Source organism: Quercus lobata, chromosome 9, assembly GCF_001633185.2.
Source record: "Quercus lobata isolate SW786 chromosome 9, ValleyOak3.0 Primary Assembly, whole genome shotgun sequence".
Taxonomy (NCBI): Eukaryota; Viridiplantae; Streptophyta; class Magnoliopsida; order Fagales; family Fagaceae; genus Quercus; species Quercus lobata.
The window spans coordinates 2,247,875-2,261,524 of NC_044912.1; the positions used below are offsets into that span (position 1 = coordinate 2,247,875).

Sequence of the window (13,650 nt, forward strand, 5' to 3'; positions counted from 1 at the left end):
AAATGAGGTATACATTGTCCACCTCTATTGATTTTAATAACAATAATAATAAGGAAGAAACAATAAAGCAAAGGAGTGAAACTGGGAACTGGGTAAAGTGCAAGACTAACCACTTAATAGAGCATCAGTACCCGGGTAAGTAATAAACCCCCAATAATTTTTGTTGTGTCTTTTGCATTACTCTATTAAGAATTTAATAAGACAGTACAATCATTAGAAAGAAAAAAAAAATTTCTTCATTTAGAATATTTTCTTTGCAATTAAAAAGTTAACTAGTGGTGCGGAAAAGATTTAAACAAGTTTACTCTTGGAAGTAAATTTCTTTCTAGATTAAAAAATAGCCTTACATCCTTAAGAGGAAATGTCTAGTTAGTAGTTATGCCATACTCATAAGCATCATAGTCATATTGTGCATATTAATGTCATCAAAATAGATCAGCATAAAATGCCAATGTAGAAGTTGTGATTCTTTCTTGATAATGCTTGCCATTAACTCACAAAGTTATTTCGTGCTATGTATGCATCAGGGGTTGCTAGAGGAAGTGGGTGGCAGGATATAGGAGCCTGTGGAAATCTTGGGGCATATTATCTGGTGGGGGTTCCAGTAGGTGTTGTTTTGGCCTTCGTTGTATACTTGAAAGGAAGGGGTCTTTGGACTACTGTACAAGCATTTCTACTTGCTCTTAAAACGAGTTTCACAAATTGGGAAAAACAGGTTATTAGTACAAAAAAAAATTATTCCTTTCTATATATTTGTTTTTATTATTGCACCTTTTTACAACTAAAGTACATGTTCAACTTGATCATATAGTATGAAAATTGAGAACCTTAAAACTGTTTGTGACTGAAAAAATTGGTGTCCAATTGAGTTTTTTTTTTTTTTTTGAGAGAATGTGTCCAATTGAGTTGAATGGAAAAAATATTAGACTAAACCATTTTGAATGCTTAGTTGTAAGATGTTCCAAAGAAGTCTAGTTTGACTAATACTAATTTTTATCCAACGCATGAAAGAAAAATACAATAAGATCACAATTTCATTTCTCACACCCTGAAAGTGGAAAATGATAAAAGTACAATAAAGGAAAGTAGTAAAAGTGGGGGAAAAATACAATAAGGGGTGAGTTTGGTTCAGCTTTTTGAAAAAGTGCATAATGAAAAAGTGCATAATGAAAAAGTGGAGTTTTGTAAAAGTGCATAATGAAAAAGTGGAGTTTCAAAAAGCTGAGTGTTTGGTAAAAACTGTTAAAAAGTGCATAATGAAAAAGCTGAGTGTTTGGCTAGCACTTATAAAAGTGGCTTTTTGAGGGGTAAATGACCAAAAAGGACAATGTATATATAAGGGAATTTATTTCATACCTTTTTTTTTTTTTATGTGAGTTTGTTTCATACTTAAATCAATTACTTCATCATACTTAAATCAATTTTTCTCTTTCTAAAAAAATTATTTTTTTCTTACCAATATTAGCTAATAATAACCTACCACTTAAGATTTATTGTGAAAATATTGTAAAAATATTGTGATAAAAATTGATACTAATTTTAATTTGAACGGACTATTAAAATTATTTTTTTCTCTTTCTAAAAAAATTATTTTTTCTCACAAGTGTTAGCTAATAATAACCTACTACTTAATAATACCAATAATATATATATATATTATTGGTATTATTTTAATAATGTTTGGGCAATTTTTCTTTTTTAGTGTCATAATTATTTGTTATTACCATTAATGACTTCTTATCAATATTAATTAAATCTAAATAATTTTCATCATCATGAAGCACAAAATAAAAATGTAAAAAGATGATAAAATATACATCAATAATCCAAGTTTAAATTGTACTACATAAAAATGTAAAAAGATAATAAAATACATACCAATAATCGAAGTTTAAATTGTACTACATAAAAATATAAAAAAAATTGTACTACATGAGTTCTGCTCCAGTTGCTGCAATATCCCTAAACATTCTATCAAGTTGTTGTAGATTCTGTAGACCTTTATGTCGAAATTTTGAAGCTTTGGGTACTTCCTACAAAATGTAATTGTTATTTCACTCATATTACAATAATATACATAAATATTTCAAACTAGCTACATATTAATAAAATATTCAACTCACCTTCAACTTCATGTCCCACCAATCATCACTAGCATCAATTGTTCCCTTCACTGCATCCCAACCTAAATTTGTGTCAACACCCTTCAATTTTTCCCACACTCTCCAATCTGCTTTTAATACATCCCACCTACATTTTAATTGTTCCTTATCATAGTTTAGACCAGTCTCATCACGAAATTTGATTACCAAATTGCTCCAACCTTTGGCACTTAAGGCAGCAAAGATTCCCTTATTCCCAGCTTCAATCTCTTCCACACAAAGGTTACAAAAAGTAGTTGTCCAACTTGGATCTACCCATACTGCTCTTGTTTTTTTTGCCTTGGAGTTGGAAGTGTTGTTTTTACCCATCTATAGAGTTAAGCAACCATAAGAAATGCAAAAAATAGAATTCATAATATTCCAATCTAGTGAACTAGTTACAAACATGATCTAATAAATCCAAAAAAAAAAAAAATTGCTACCTAGTCTGAGCATTAAAATAGAAAGGGCTAGAGAGGAATCTCATCATGTGCACCGTTTGTACACTCACTAGTCAGTAGTTAAGGAATCTCATCATGTGCACCGTTTGTACACTCACTCTAAAGCATAGGTGGTCTTATAATGGTTTTATAACTAGTTTTTGATGAGTTCTCCCCAAGTATAAGATAAGAGACTATAAAACCTTTAAACTAGAAGCCTTAAATTAACAAATAATGATCACTACCTAGGGTGGACTTCAACTAGATTAACCGGAAATATATATGGCCAGAGGAGAACACGGGAATCCAGAAAAGAGGAAGATGAGACTGCCCAAAACATTTAACAACTCCATATAATGATCTTAAAAATAATTAATCCAACAAATCAACTGCAGTATCCAAGGTTATTAACCTTGAGAACAAATCATACAAACCAAAATATAACAATCCTAAAACCAAGATATTAATTCCATTCAAATCCCAATACAAATATAACAATCCTAAAACTAAATCATGACCAATGTTCTAGTCCTCATTCGAACAAGTTTTCATTTCTACCAAATAATATATATATATATATATATATATATATATCATACTGCTTTTAATTTTAACACCTGCAACCAGACTTCCAAAGGGTACAAAGCCTGTTAGAATTGTTATAAAGTTAGATGAAAACATTAGCCTAAAGCATATAGTTCTATAGCAGCCCTGTATTAAAACCACTAATAATTTCTTTTTCCACAAAGAAAAGCCAATCGTTTAATGTTACAAAGTCTTTCTACTCAGCATCATTCTCATTGGGTATATTAAACTTTTTTCTTGTGTGAAATAGCTAGTGGTTTGTATCTGCTATGTAAATGCGTCCAAATTCTACTGAAACTTTGTCCATAATGAACTTTTCATCATCTCACATAATGCCTATTTAACTAATGGACATGCAAATGATGGCAAACTTCATTGTCAGTCAAGAAGCACCATGCATTGCTCTAGATTTTATTTATTTATTTATTTTAATACTGTATTTACGGATCAGATTACATATTCTAGCAACCCAATCATCAATATCCGGATTTACGCATCAAGGAACACCAACCCAAAGTTTGTTCATTACATAACACATGGACACAGCTGAAATATCATTATAACTAACATGCCAATAATCAGCACAGAGTATTGCTCAACAAATCAAAAAGACAATGTAACATGGCATAAGTCTATCAATAGAATTATATGAGGCACAAGTTCGAGAAGAAGTTGCTACAAGCATTCTGAGGAATAATTAGTAAATTATTCCTCAGATTTCAAAATTATTCCTCAGAAAACCAAATTCTTTCCAAAATTTCATTTTCAATAAGATGATACAATCTGAAAAAGGTTAGTACCACATTAGCAACTGTGTCTACCCTCTCGATAAGATCTTTTATTTTGAAAAATAGGTTCATCTTCTATGAGTTAGAACGTTTCGCACAAGCTATATTCTAGTACACTAAATTTTAACAAGAATAAGTGAACAAATAATGTTACTCAAACAGCAATTCCTGCAGATTATAGGAACTTTAAGGCACAAAAGCAATAAAGGGAAAAAAAAAGTGCCCACTTGATGCCTAATTCTCATGCCATAGACCAATTCCAATCAGTACATTCCTTTAATAATGTGTACACTACAAAATTCTAACAGGGCAGCGCTTGGAATGATATGGGGTTTTCGTTCAACTTGAGGGGATTCGAATTTATACTTTACTGGTAGAATTGGCAAGTTACATGAACTGCTTCAAATTTTCAAAACACAATCTCAATTAATCAATCACCAAAGAGAAGAGCAAATAATATGATTTGTTACGTAGAATTGGCAAGTAATATGATTTGTTACGTACACAAGTGTAAACTCATACCTTAAAACAAAAAATAAAGCTTATACAACATTTTTACATTGGACCCATGCTTCCAAGCACATCAAACTGAAGATGTTCATTAAATGGCTTGAAAAAAGACTCTGAGTACGGCAAAAACTCCCCACAGGAATTTGACAAAGGCAACTTATTAGATACCCCACCATTCATATCAACCCCCAATTGTTGGTCAGAAAAGTTAAATGAACCCAGGCCCCAAAACACAAGCTAACACAACTGAAATATATAAGTTCTACACATTCATAGCAACTGAAATATATAACACAACTGAAGCATAACAATATCTCCAAGTTAATACACATTCATAGCAAGATCCGAAATTTTGTTATAACAAAACAAATAAACAAAAACACTTCATGAGAACATGTATATATTCCAATCAGCAAGATCCGAACACAATACCCATTATATATTCATCAAACTAACACTTCATTATATATTCCAATCAGCAAAAACAAATAACAAAACAAGTAAAGGAACAACACCCATTCATAGCAAGATCCGAAATTTTTTTTCCCACACTCGGTAAAAAAAAAAAAAAATCAGATCAGTGTTGGTACCTGGTTTTTGGTAGCAGATCAGTGTTTTTGGTACCTGAGAAATCAAAACCCACACACCAAAAGTGAGAAATCAACCAAAGAACAGAGAAATCAAACCCAAATCCATGAGAAATCAACCAAAGAACAGAGAAATCAAAACCAAAAAAACCCAAATCAGACCCATGAGAATCAACCCCGGTTCGGTCCAAATCAAAACAACCCATACCCATGACAAATCAACCCAAAGAACACACAGAAAAATCACTACCCATAAAACAAACCACAATCCAAAACTACAGAAAGACTTACGGAGAGGAAGAACCAGAAAGAAAGAAAGAAAGAAGAAGAAGAGGAAGGCGAAGCGGAAGAAGAAGAGGAAGGCGAAGCGGAAGAAGAAAAAAGACAGAGATGAAACTTACGAAGGCAGAGCACGGCAGAGAGAACAGATGGAGGCGTCAAATGCGAAGGGAGAGCAGAGATGAGAGATGAGGGGCACAACGCGCACAGAAAATGTGTGGGTATTTCGGTCTTTCCATCTTTGCAACGGTAATATAACAAAACACGCTGTGCGCGTTTTGATTTATGGACCAGGGAGCCTCCATTTCCGTTGCGCGTTTTCCCTTCAGCTTTTCTAAAAGTTCAAAACGCAACTTTTTTATAAAAGTTGCGTTTTGAAGTTACCAAACGCACATTTGGGCCCAGCTTTTTTGAAAACGCCCGTTTTGGGCTGAAAAAGTGGAACCAAACGGGCACAAGATCACAATTCCATTTCTCACACCCTGAAAGTGGAAAATGATAAAAGTACAATAAAGGAAAGTAGTAAAAGTGGGGGATTGGTAATCAATAACCCGTGCCACGCAAAAGCTGTGAAAAAAGTAATGGGAAAAGGAATAAATTTCCTTGAGGATGGCCCACGAAAAGCTGTTGACTTGACTGAGAAAGTGGGGGAATCATTAGAGCATTTGTATCGAAGGATATAAATGCTATAATCCTATTTTAGCATCTAAAGCAACAAAAAGTAAGCCACAACAAACATGTTATTTTTTTTTTTTTAAATAGCAACTGAGCTCTAGTGAGCTTTCATCTTTAAAAGCTCACTTAACTCCAATCTTAAAAAAAATATTATTATTTTAATGCCTGTGGTGGAGGAGGTAGTTTGTGTGGTTGTTTTTTATTATTTTAGTGAGTAGTTTATATTATTTTAAACGAAATGGTAAAAAAAAATGTTTTGATATTAGATGTATTTTAGAGTGAGATGATATAATATATAAAGTAACTTTTTAAGATGTTAAATGTTAAAATTTTTAAAATATTGATGTGAATGCTCTCAACGAATTGACTTTCTTGTAGCAGTAGCCAGTAAGTTCGAACGCCTTTTCTACTAACTATATAAAAAGTGCCCCTTTTAGATTTTTTTTTTTCAAGTTTTAAACGGTTGCTATAATGCCACTTTGGTTTGTTCAAGCGGCACTATAGCGTTGGATCCATTGGGATTTAGAGTCTTGGACACATGTCAAATAATTGTCATGTATTCACATCTTTATAATGAAATTTCAATTATAAGCTCCATAGTTGGTTACCATGAAATTACTTTACCCCTTTTAGTTATTTATTTATTTAAAATTCTAAAGAAAGAAAAAAAATATAAAGTGAGGGAATCATTATCAATGAATTGACTTTCATGTAGCAGTTGCTGGTAATCTCGACCTTTCTGCCACGCCAAAAAAGAAACGAAGGAAAATAGGCATTTAAGAGTTAAGACTAAGCAGAAGAATTGCTGATTTGAGTTGAAACAGGTGATACTAAAGTTGTGAAAACAAATACAGATCATTATTCACCGACTACAGATCATTATTCATTGGAGACAGATCACTATTCACCAACATGCATGAATAGCTTCCAGACAGATCCATTATAGTCCAGAAAAATACAGACAAAACCAGAAAGATATTTTGAAAGATATTTTGACAAAATATTATTCACATGCAGATAGACTATTATTGTTCAAGATAGACTTTTACTATTCAAGATTCTACCGACAGATTAACTTGAGTTCACTTTACTTAACTCAGGTTACTTTTGAAGACTTTTACTGTTCAAGACTCTACCTACAGATTAACTTGAGTTCGCTTTACTTAACTCAGGTTACTTTTGAAGACTTACCATGGTTCACTTTATCTATAAATAGACAGATTCCGAAGACAAAAGACAGGTCCAGAATTTAGGTCCAGTTCTAAGGTTCAAATTTGAGGTCCAAACTTTAGAAAGACTTTGTAATAGATTTCCCTTTCCCTCTCCGAAAGACTTTTGTACTTTACTTTCTTTTTTGTAATCCTGTAACCTTACCCCTTCAGACAGATACAATCTTGTAACCCTTTACAGATTTTATTTTGTAATCTTGAAACTCTTCAGGTAGTGTTTATTTTCAAAGCTTGTAAGAAAGACAGAAGTTTTCAGTTTTAATCAAAGACAGAAGTATTTTCAAGTAAGATTTTATTTGTTTCAGTTTTCATATTCCATACCCTGTTTTAATCTATTTTGACTATATCTATTTTGCTATTATCTTCTTTATCAACTATTTTATCATTGTTTATGCGTCTATATTACTGCTGTGCGAACTTACAGACATTAAAAGCAACTAACAGATTAGTTGACGAAGAAGTAACACGTATAGAAGATAAAATAAAAGACCTCACAAAAGAAAGAAGTACTATAGAAAGTGTCAGAAATGTTATGAATATGATAGACAGTGGAAAAGAAACCAGTGGTTAGTAATAGTTCCGCTAGTAATTATTAATTGCTTAGGAAGAGAATAAATACATTTATCAGCTCATCATCTGTTTGCTTGTTCATAGTTAGGCTAGGCACACACTAATTTGAAACATGGACTATGATGATATAGTTTATGATGAAGGTTATAGCATGACAGATATAGATTACAATTGGTCAAAAAGTGTTATGGATTATGAAACAGATTCTGATTGTGATAGTGAAATTGATGATTATAATTATGGCTATAATAATACAAATAATTGGAGTGCTTTCATAGATGATAAAATTAACCGATAGACTAATAAACACAATGATAGTTTTTTAGACAGAATCAATAGAAAATTAGAATCTTTAGAAAATATTGACAGATCTGATATATATACTAATGTTGAAAAGAAAAATGATAGTTTTTTTGGACCTCTATGAAAGAATGAAAGCTTTAAATTCACCTTTGAAAAAAGAAATAGAATTTGAACCCCATCAAAGATCATCTTTTACAAAAACTATGACAGATAATTGGTGTATAAATAATAGTTTAAAAGAAATTGTAGATAAAAACTTACAGACATTAAAAGCAACTGACAGATTAGTTGACGAAGAAACTGGCCCAATTAAGGAAAGAGTAACACGTATAGAAGATAAAACAAAAGATCTCACAAAAGAGAAAAATACTATAGAAAATGACAGACCTATAGAAAATGACAGACTAAAAGAAATGGTGGAAAAGCAAAACAATAAAGAAGTTTCTAGTTCAATACAAATTATATGTAAAAAGCTAGACACAGATAGACAAAAGAACCTAATAGAGACAAGCAAGAAAGAATCTCTACATGAGAAGTTAATAGATAATGAGAAAGAAATAATAAAAAAAAGGAATGGTAAAAGAGATGAAAGAAAGAATAGAAAGTCAACAAACCAATTCAAAAGATGGAACTCTACGTAAAGGATTAGATATAGGAAAAGACATAGTAAAACAAAGAAACATGACAAAGAAAGAGAAAAAAGATGATAGTCCTAGAAATAATGATGATAGCTTGAAAGAATTGTATGAAAGACAAAAGAATGAAATAATACGTAGGAAGTTAGATACAAAAGAGATAGAAAGAGATAGTGTAGTAAAAGTAGTCAAAAATGGTAGGAAAAATAATTATGGTAATTTCAAAGAAAAGGCAAATAGTGATAGTGTAGTAAAAGCAAAAGAGGAAATAGTGAAAGTAGTCAATAAAAAAGACAAGAAGTGTAATAGTTTTAAAGAAGAAATTGATAAGAGACTTAAATCAATTGATAGAACTGAAAACAACAGTTTAATATAATTGGCTAAAAAGATAGAAATTTTAAATTTACCAATAGAGACGAAAGAAATAAGAAAAGACATAAGAGTTTTAGAGATTATTGAGTTATCAGAAAATGAGAAAACTGACAGACATATTAGAAATATTATTTGTCATAAATGTAAAGAATATGGGCATACTAAAAAACAATGTGACAGACATAATAAAATTGTTAAACAAATTAGTAAATTAGAATTTGAGAAAGATATAATAAATGAATTAATGAAAATATTTAATGTTAAGCAAAAAGAGATAGATCATGTAATGAAAAATGTAGAATAAAATCAACAAACCCACTTAAAATTAATAAAAGAAAAAGAAAACAAAAAGACATAGTAATGAAACTAATAGAAAATCTACCAAATTACCATAAAGACAAGAAAGAATATTTATTAAAATTGAAAGACACTATAGAAATACCTATTGCTTGCATTAGGTGTAGGAAATATGGACACCATGTTACGGATTGTAGAAAGGAAGAAAAAGCCAAGAAAGAAAAAGACAAGAAAGAAAAGGTAAAAATGAAAATAAAACAAGATAGTGCAGAAATAAAACCAGTAGATCTACAAGACTTAATGATAGAAGCAAAAATGGTAAAAAAGGAAATTAAAGAAATTAAAGAAGAAAATTCGACGGACATAAATGAACATAATTCAAAAGAATTTTCTAAACCCATGATAGACCCCCCTGATCCTCCCACAGATAAAGAGGTTGCAGATATTAATGTTTCAAACAATAATAATAAATTTGATAGACAGAATTTCTTAAGTTTAATTGACAGAGTAATTTTCAAAGATGGCATACAGAAATTACTAAAGAGTTCTCTTTGACAAAAATTGCTATGATAGATTCAGGCGCTGACATGAATTGTATATAAGAAAGATTAATACCTTTAAAGTATTATGAAAAATCATCTGGAAGATTAATTCAGGCCGATAGAGAAAAACTGATAATTAATTATAAGGTACCTAATGTTCATATATGCCATGACAGAATATATTTTGAGACAGCCTTTGTTAAAGACCTTCCTTCTAAAATTATTTTAGGAAATCCTTTAATGGCTTTAATTTATCCCTTTTTAGTGACAGATGAAGAAATTAAAACTAATGTATTGGGAAAAGATATACTCTTTAGATTCATTGTACCACCTATCTTGAAAGAAAAACACTCTTCCAAAAAGGTCACTATTTTAACAGATATCAATGAAAGAGGAATCTATAGAACTGAAAGAAGTTTGTCATCTTTAAAGACAGAAATATTACTTGTTAATCAATTGATAGAAAATGACAAAAAGAAAGTTAAACAAGACAAAGAGATAGAGATACGTTCTTATTTTCCTATTGCTTTTTTGCATAAAGTCCAATCTACAGAAGTACTTAGTAGAAAAGGCATAAAAGACAAAAATATGGACACAATCTTTTATAATCAATATGCATGGACTAATAATATATGGATTGACAGTATGATAGAAGTACCAAACAAAATTATAATAAATGACATATTTACACCATTTATAGTATCTTTAAATAGTTATATAACAGATATTTTAATAAAAGAAGCTTTGACAGACTCTCCTTTATTGATCATTAAAGAAAACATTAATTGTGGAAATTTTTTGAATAATGACAGATTTAATTTCCTAATAGATAGAATTAATTATAATCCCTTGATAGATTTTCCTATTAATGAAAAAATTTACGAAGAAACTTTATTTCACATATTCCCACAAGATAATATATATAGTAGTACATGCATGAATAGAATCATGCTAGATTTTAGAAATATTTTGAATCTCACTTACTTTGACAAACCCCATCATGACTACTCTAATACTGTTGCTACTCAGCAAGAGCACAAAAGTGTACAAAGAAAAGTTTGTTTTGTAAATGCTTTTATTGTTTTTCTTGTAAATGCTTTTATTGTTTTTCTTAAAAAATATTTTTAAAGAATTTCACAGAAAGACAAAGGCAAAAGAATTTCAAAAGAATTTTTGACAGAAAATATTTGTTCCAAATGACGACAGATCACTATTCATCGATGACAGATCACTATTCACTGGAGACAGATCACTATTCACCAACATGCATGAATAGCTTCCAGAAAAATCCATTACAGTCCTGACAATTACAGATAGATCCAGAAAGATATTTTGAAAGATATTTTGACAGAATATTATTCGCACGCAAATTCTTACAGATAGAAAGCTACTGTTCACTAGCATGCGTACCTAGACAGATTGCTAGATAGACTTTTACTATTCAAGATTCTACCGACAGATTAACTTGAGTTCACTTTAATTAACTCAGGTTACTTTTGAAGACTTACCATGGTTCACTTTATCTATAAATAGACAGACTCTGAAGACAGAAGATAGGTCTAGAATTGAGGTCCAAGTTTTAGGTCCAGTTCTAGGGTCCAAATTTCCAGTTCAATTCCAAGGTCCAAGCCTTAGAAAGACTTTAGCTTTCCCTTTCCCTTTCTCCAAAAGACTTTTGCACTTTACTTTATTTTTGTAATCTTGTAACCTTATCTTCAGACAGATAATCTTGTAAGTCTTCCCTTCGAGACAGATAATCTTGTAACTCTTTACAGATTTTACTTTGTAATCTTGTAACTCTTCAGACAGTGTTTATTTTCAAAGCTTGTAAGAAAGACAGAAGTTTTCAGTTTTAATCAAAGACAGAAGTATTTTCAAGTAAGATTTTATTTGTTTCAGTTTTCATATTCCATACTTTGTTTTAATCTATTTTGACTATATCTATTTTGCTATTTTCTTCCTTATCAACTATTTTATCATAGTTTATGCTTCCATATTACTGCTGTGCTCTCTCCTAGGTAGTCCATATTACTTTTTTCTTCTTCAAAGATATGAACGAGGAGACTCGGAAGGAAATTTCCTTGTGGATGGAAATCTCTCATACGTGGTAGGTACGCCATACGCCCACCACGAAACTAGTCTATCTCCTTCCTCCTTTATAGATTAAAAAAAAAAAAAGGCAATATAAAAAGGAAGAGTAGTGGACACAAACACACGAAGTAATAAAGAACAGTCCATACCTTTATTAAACAGCCAATAGATATCTAATACCAACTGGATCCGCCTTTCTTTCCACTGGGTTTCGATCATTATAATCAATCACTACTAGTCTACTGTTATTTCAATTTCCAATTCTGTAGGTTGTCATTTTTCACACTTATTCATCCCTTATATTTCTTTCCTTTCATTTTTTTTTCTCTTGAAAAATGAAAAAAATCCATACCAAATTGTTTTCTTCTTCCTAATTGCCATGAAGCAAGAGTTTCAACTTTCAGGGTTTAAACCTCGAGTTGGTTTCTCATTACCAAGAGTGCTTAAATTCTGTAGTATTGTTTTCAAAATTCTATTAAATTATCTTTGTCTCATTTCCTATAGTTAAATAATTTTCAGTCGTCCTTTGATCCTTTCTTTGCAAAAAAAAAAAAAAAAAAAAAAAAAAAAAAAAAAAAAAAAGAAAAAAAAAAGAAGCAAAAACAGGAGTGTTTTCAGGAGGTTTTGGAGGCGATCGCTGCTGTAATTCCTTCTCACAAATGGGTAAGTTCTCACTTTTGAGTTTTAACGGACAATCCTCTCTTTTTATTATTATTCTTTCACTCCCTGCCCTGAAATTAAAATCCCACTTCACATCGTTTTCTTCCCCTAATTTAATTATATATATTTCTTTATTTTTCACACCTATTTATCACTTTTATTTCTTTGGACAAAAAATATATTACTTCTTTATCAAGTAATAAGCATACATTCCACTCTAATGAATAGTCTTTTCTTATACACTAAGTAAACCCAAATTAATATCAAAATTAATTTTCTTTCTTCAACTAGGACACCATATTAACTTTTTTAGTCAAAATTAAAATTTGAGGCAATTTTCCAACAAATACTTTATTAAACAGGCAATTATCTAATAGGAATTGAATTAGGCTAGGTTTCCAGAGAGTTTTGAGCATTACAATCACTACTACTGTAATTTCAATTTCCAAATCTGTAAGTTGCCATTTTATCACACATACTTTTATTTATGTCCTTTCATTTTGTCTTTCAAATGGAAAATCCATGTCAAATTGTTTTCTTCTTCCTTAATTTACTTTCCTTTATTTTTTTTTTATTTGTTTCTCTTATTTTTTATTTTAATGTACTTTGAATTGTTATCTATATTACAAGTTCCAGATTTATTAGAATACTTCCCACGCTTTTAGAGTACTCAAGGAGCCTCATGTGATTATCATCTTCTTCTTTTTCTTCAACATTTTGGCACAGTTTTGGATAATATTTTAGAGGAAAGAAAAAGAGGGGGGATTTAGAGAATTTACATCCGTGCGTATATAATGAAAAAAATGTAAAATATTTTAGTCAACAAAGACCAAAATTTACCGATATCAAGCATTGTAAAGTTGTGCAAAAATTTATTATTGTTATAACAATGGTGTAACTGATACTATTCATTCTTTATTCTTTCTTTACACATTTATTTAAAGAA

At 30.6% G+C, this 13,650-nt stretch overlaps 2 protein-coding genes across 2 annotated transcripts in view; one reads left to right on the forward strand and one right to left on the reverse strand.

Annotated features, from left to right (window-relative positions):
• Nucleotides 1-13,650, forward strand: part of LOC115959854 (TMV resistance protein N-like) — a 98,013-nt gene that overhangs the window by 62,536 nt on the left and 21,827 nt on the right. The window lies entirely within an intron of this gene.
• On the reverse strand, nucleotides 1,882-5,543 carry LOC115959861 (L10-interacting MYB domain-containing protein-like). The gene is made up of 4 exons (XM_031078494.1): nucleotides 5,453-5,543; nucleotides 5,055-5,088; nucleotides 2,124-2,471; nucleotides 1,882-2,033 (listed from the first exon to the last, which is right to left on the reverse strand). The coding sequence occupies exons 3-4, from the start codon at nucleotides 2,469-2,471 to the stop codon at nucleotides 1,929-1,931; spliced, it is 453 nt and encodes a 150-aa protein (XP_030934354.1). The 5' UTR covers nucleotides 5,055-5,088; nucleotides 5,453-5,543; the 3' UTR covers nucleotides 1,882-1,928.

Bases quoted from the DNA above. Each gene is read 5' to 3' on its own strand.
- LOC115959861 (XM_031078494.1), bottom strand. From the start codon at position 2,471: ATGGGTAAAAACAACACTTCCAACTCCAAGGCAAAAAAAACAAGAGCA. The intron at 2,034-2,123 runs GTGAGTTGAATA...TACATTTTGTAG, and splicing joins GGTGGGACATGAAGTTGAAG to GAAGTACCCAAAGCTTCAAA.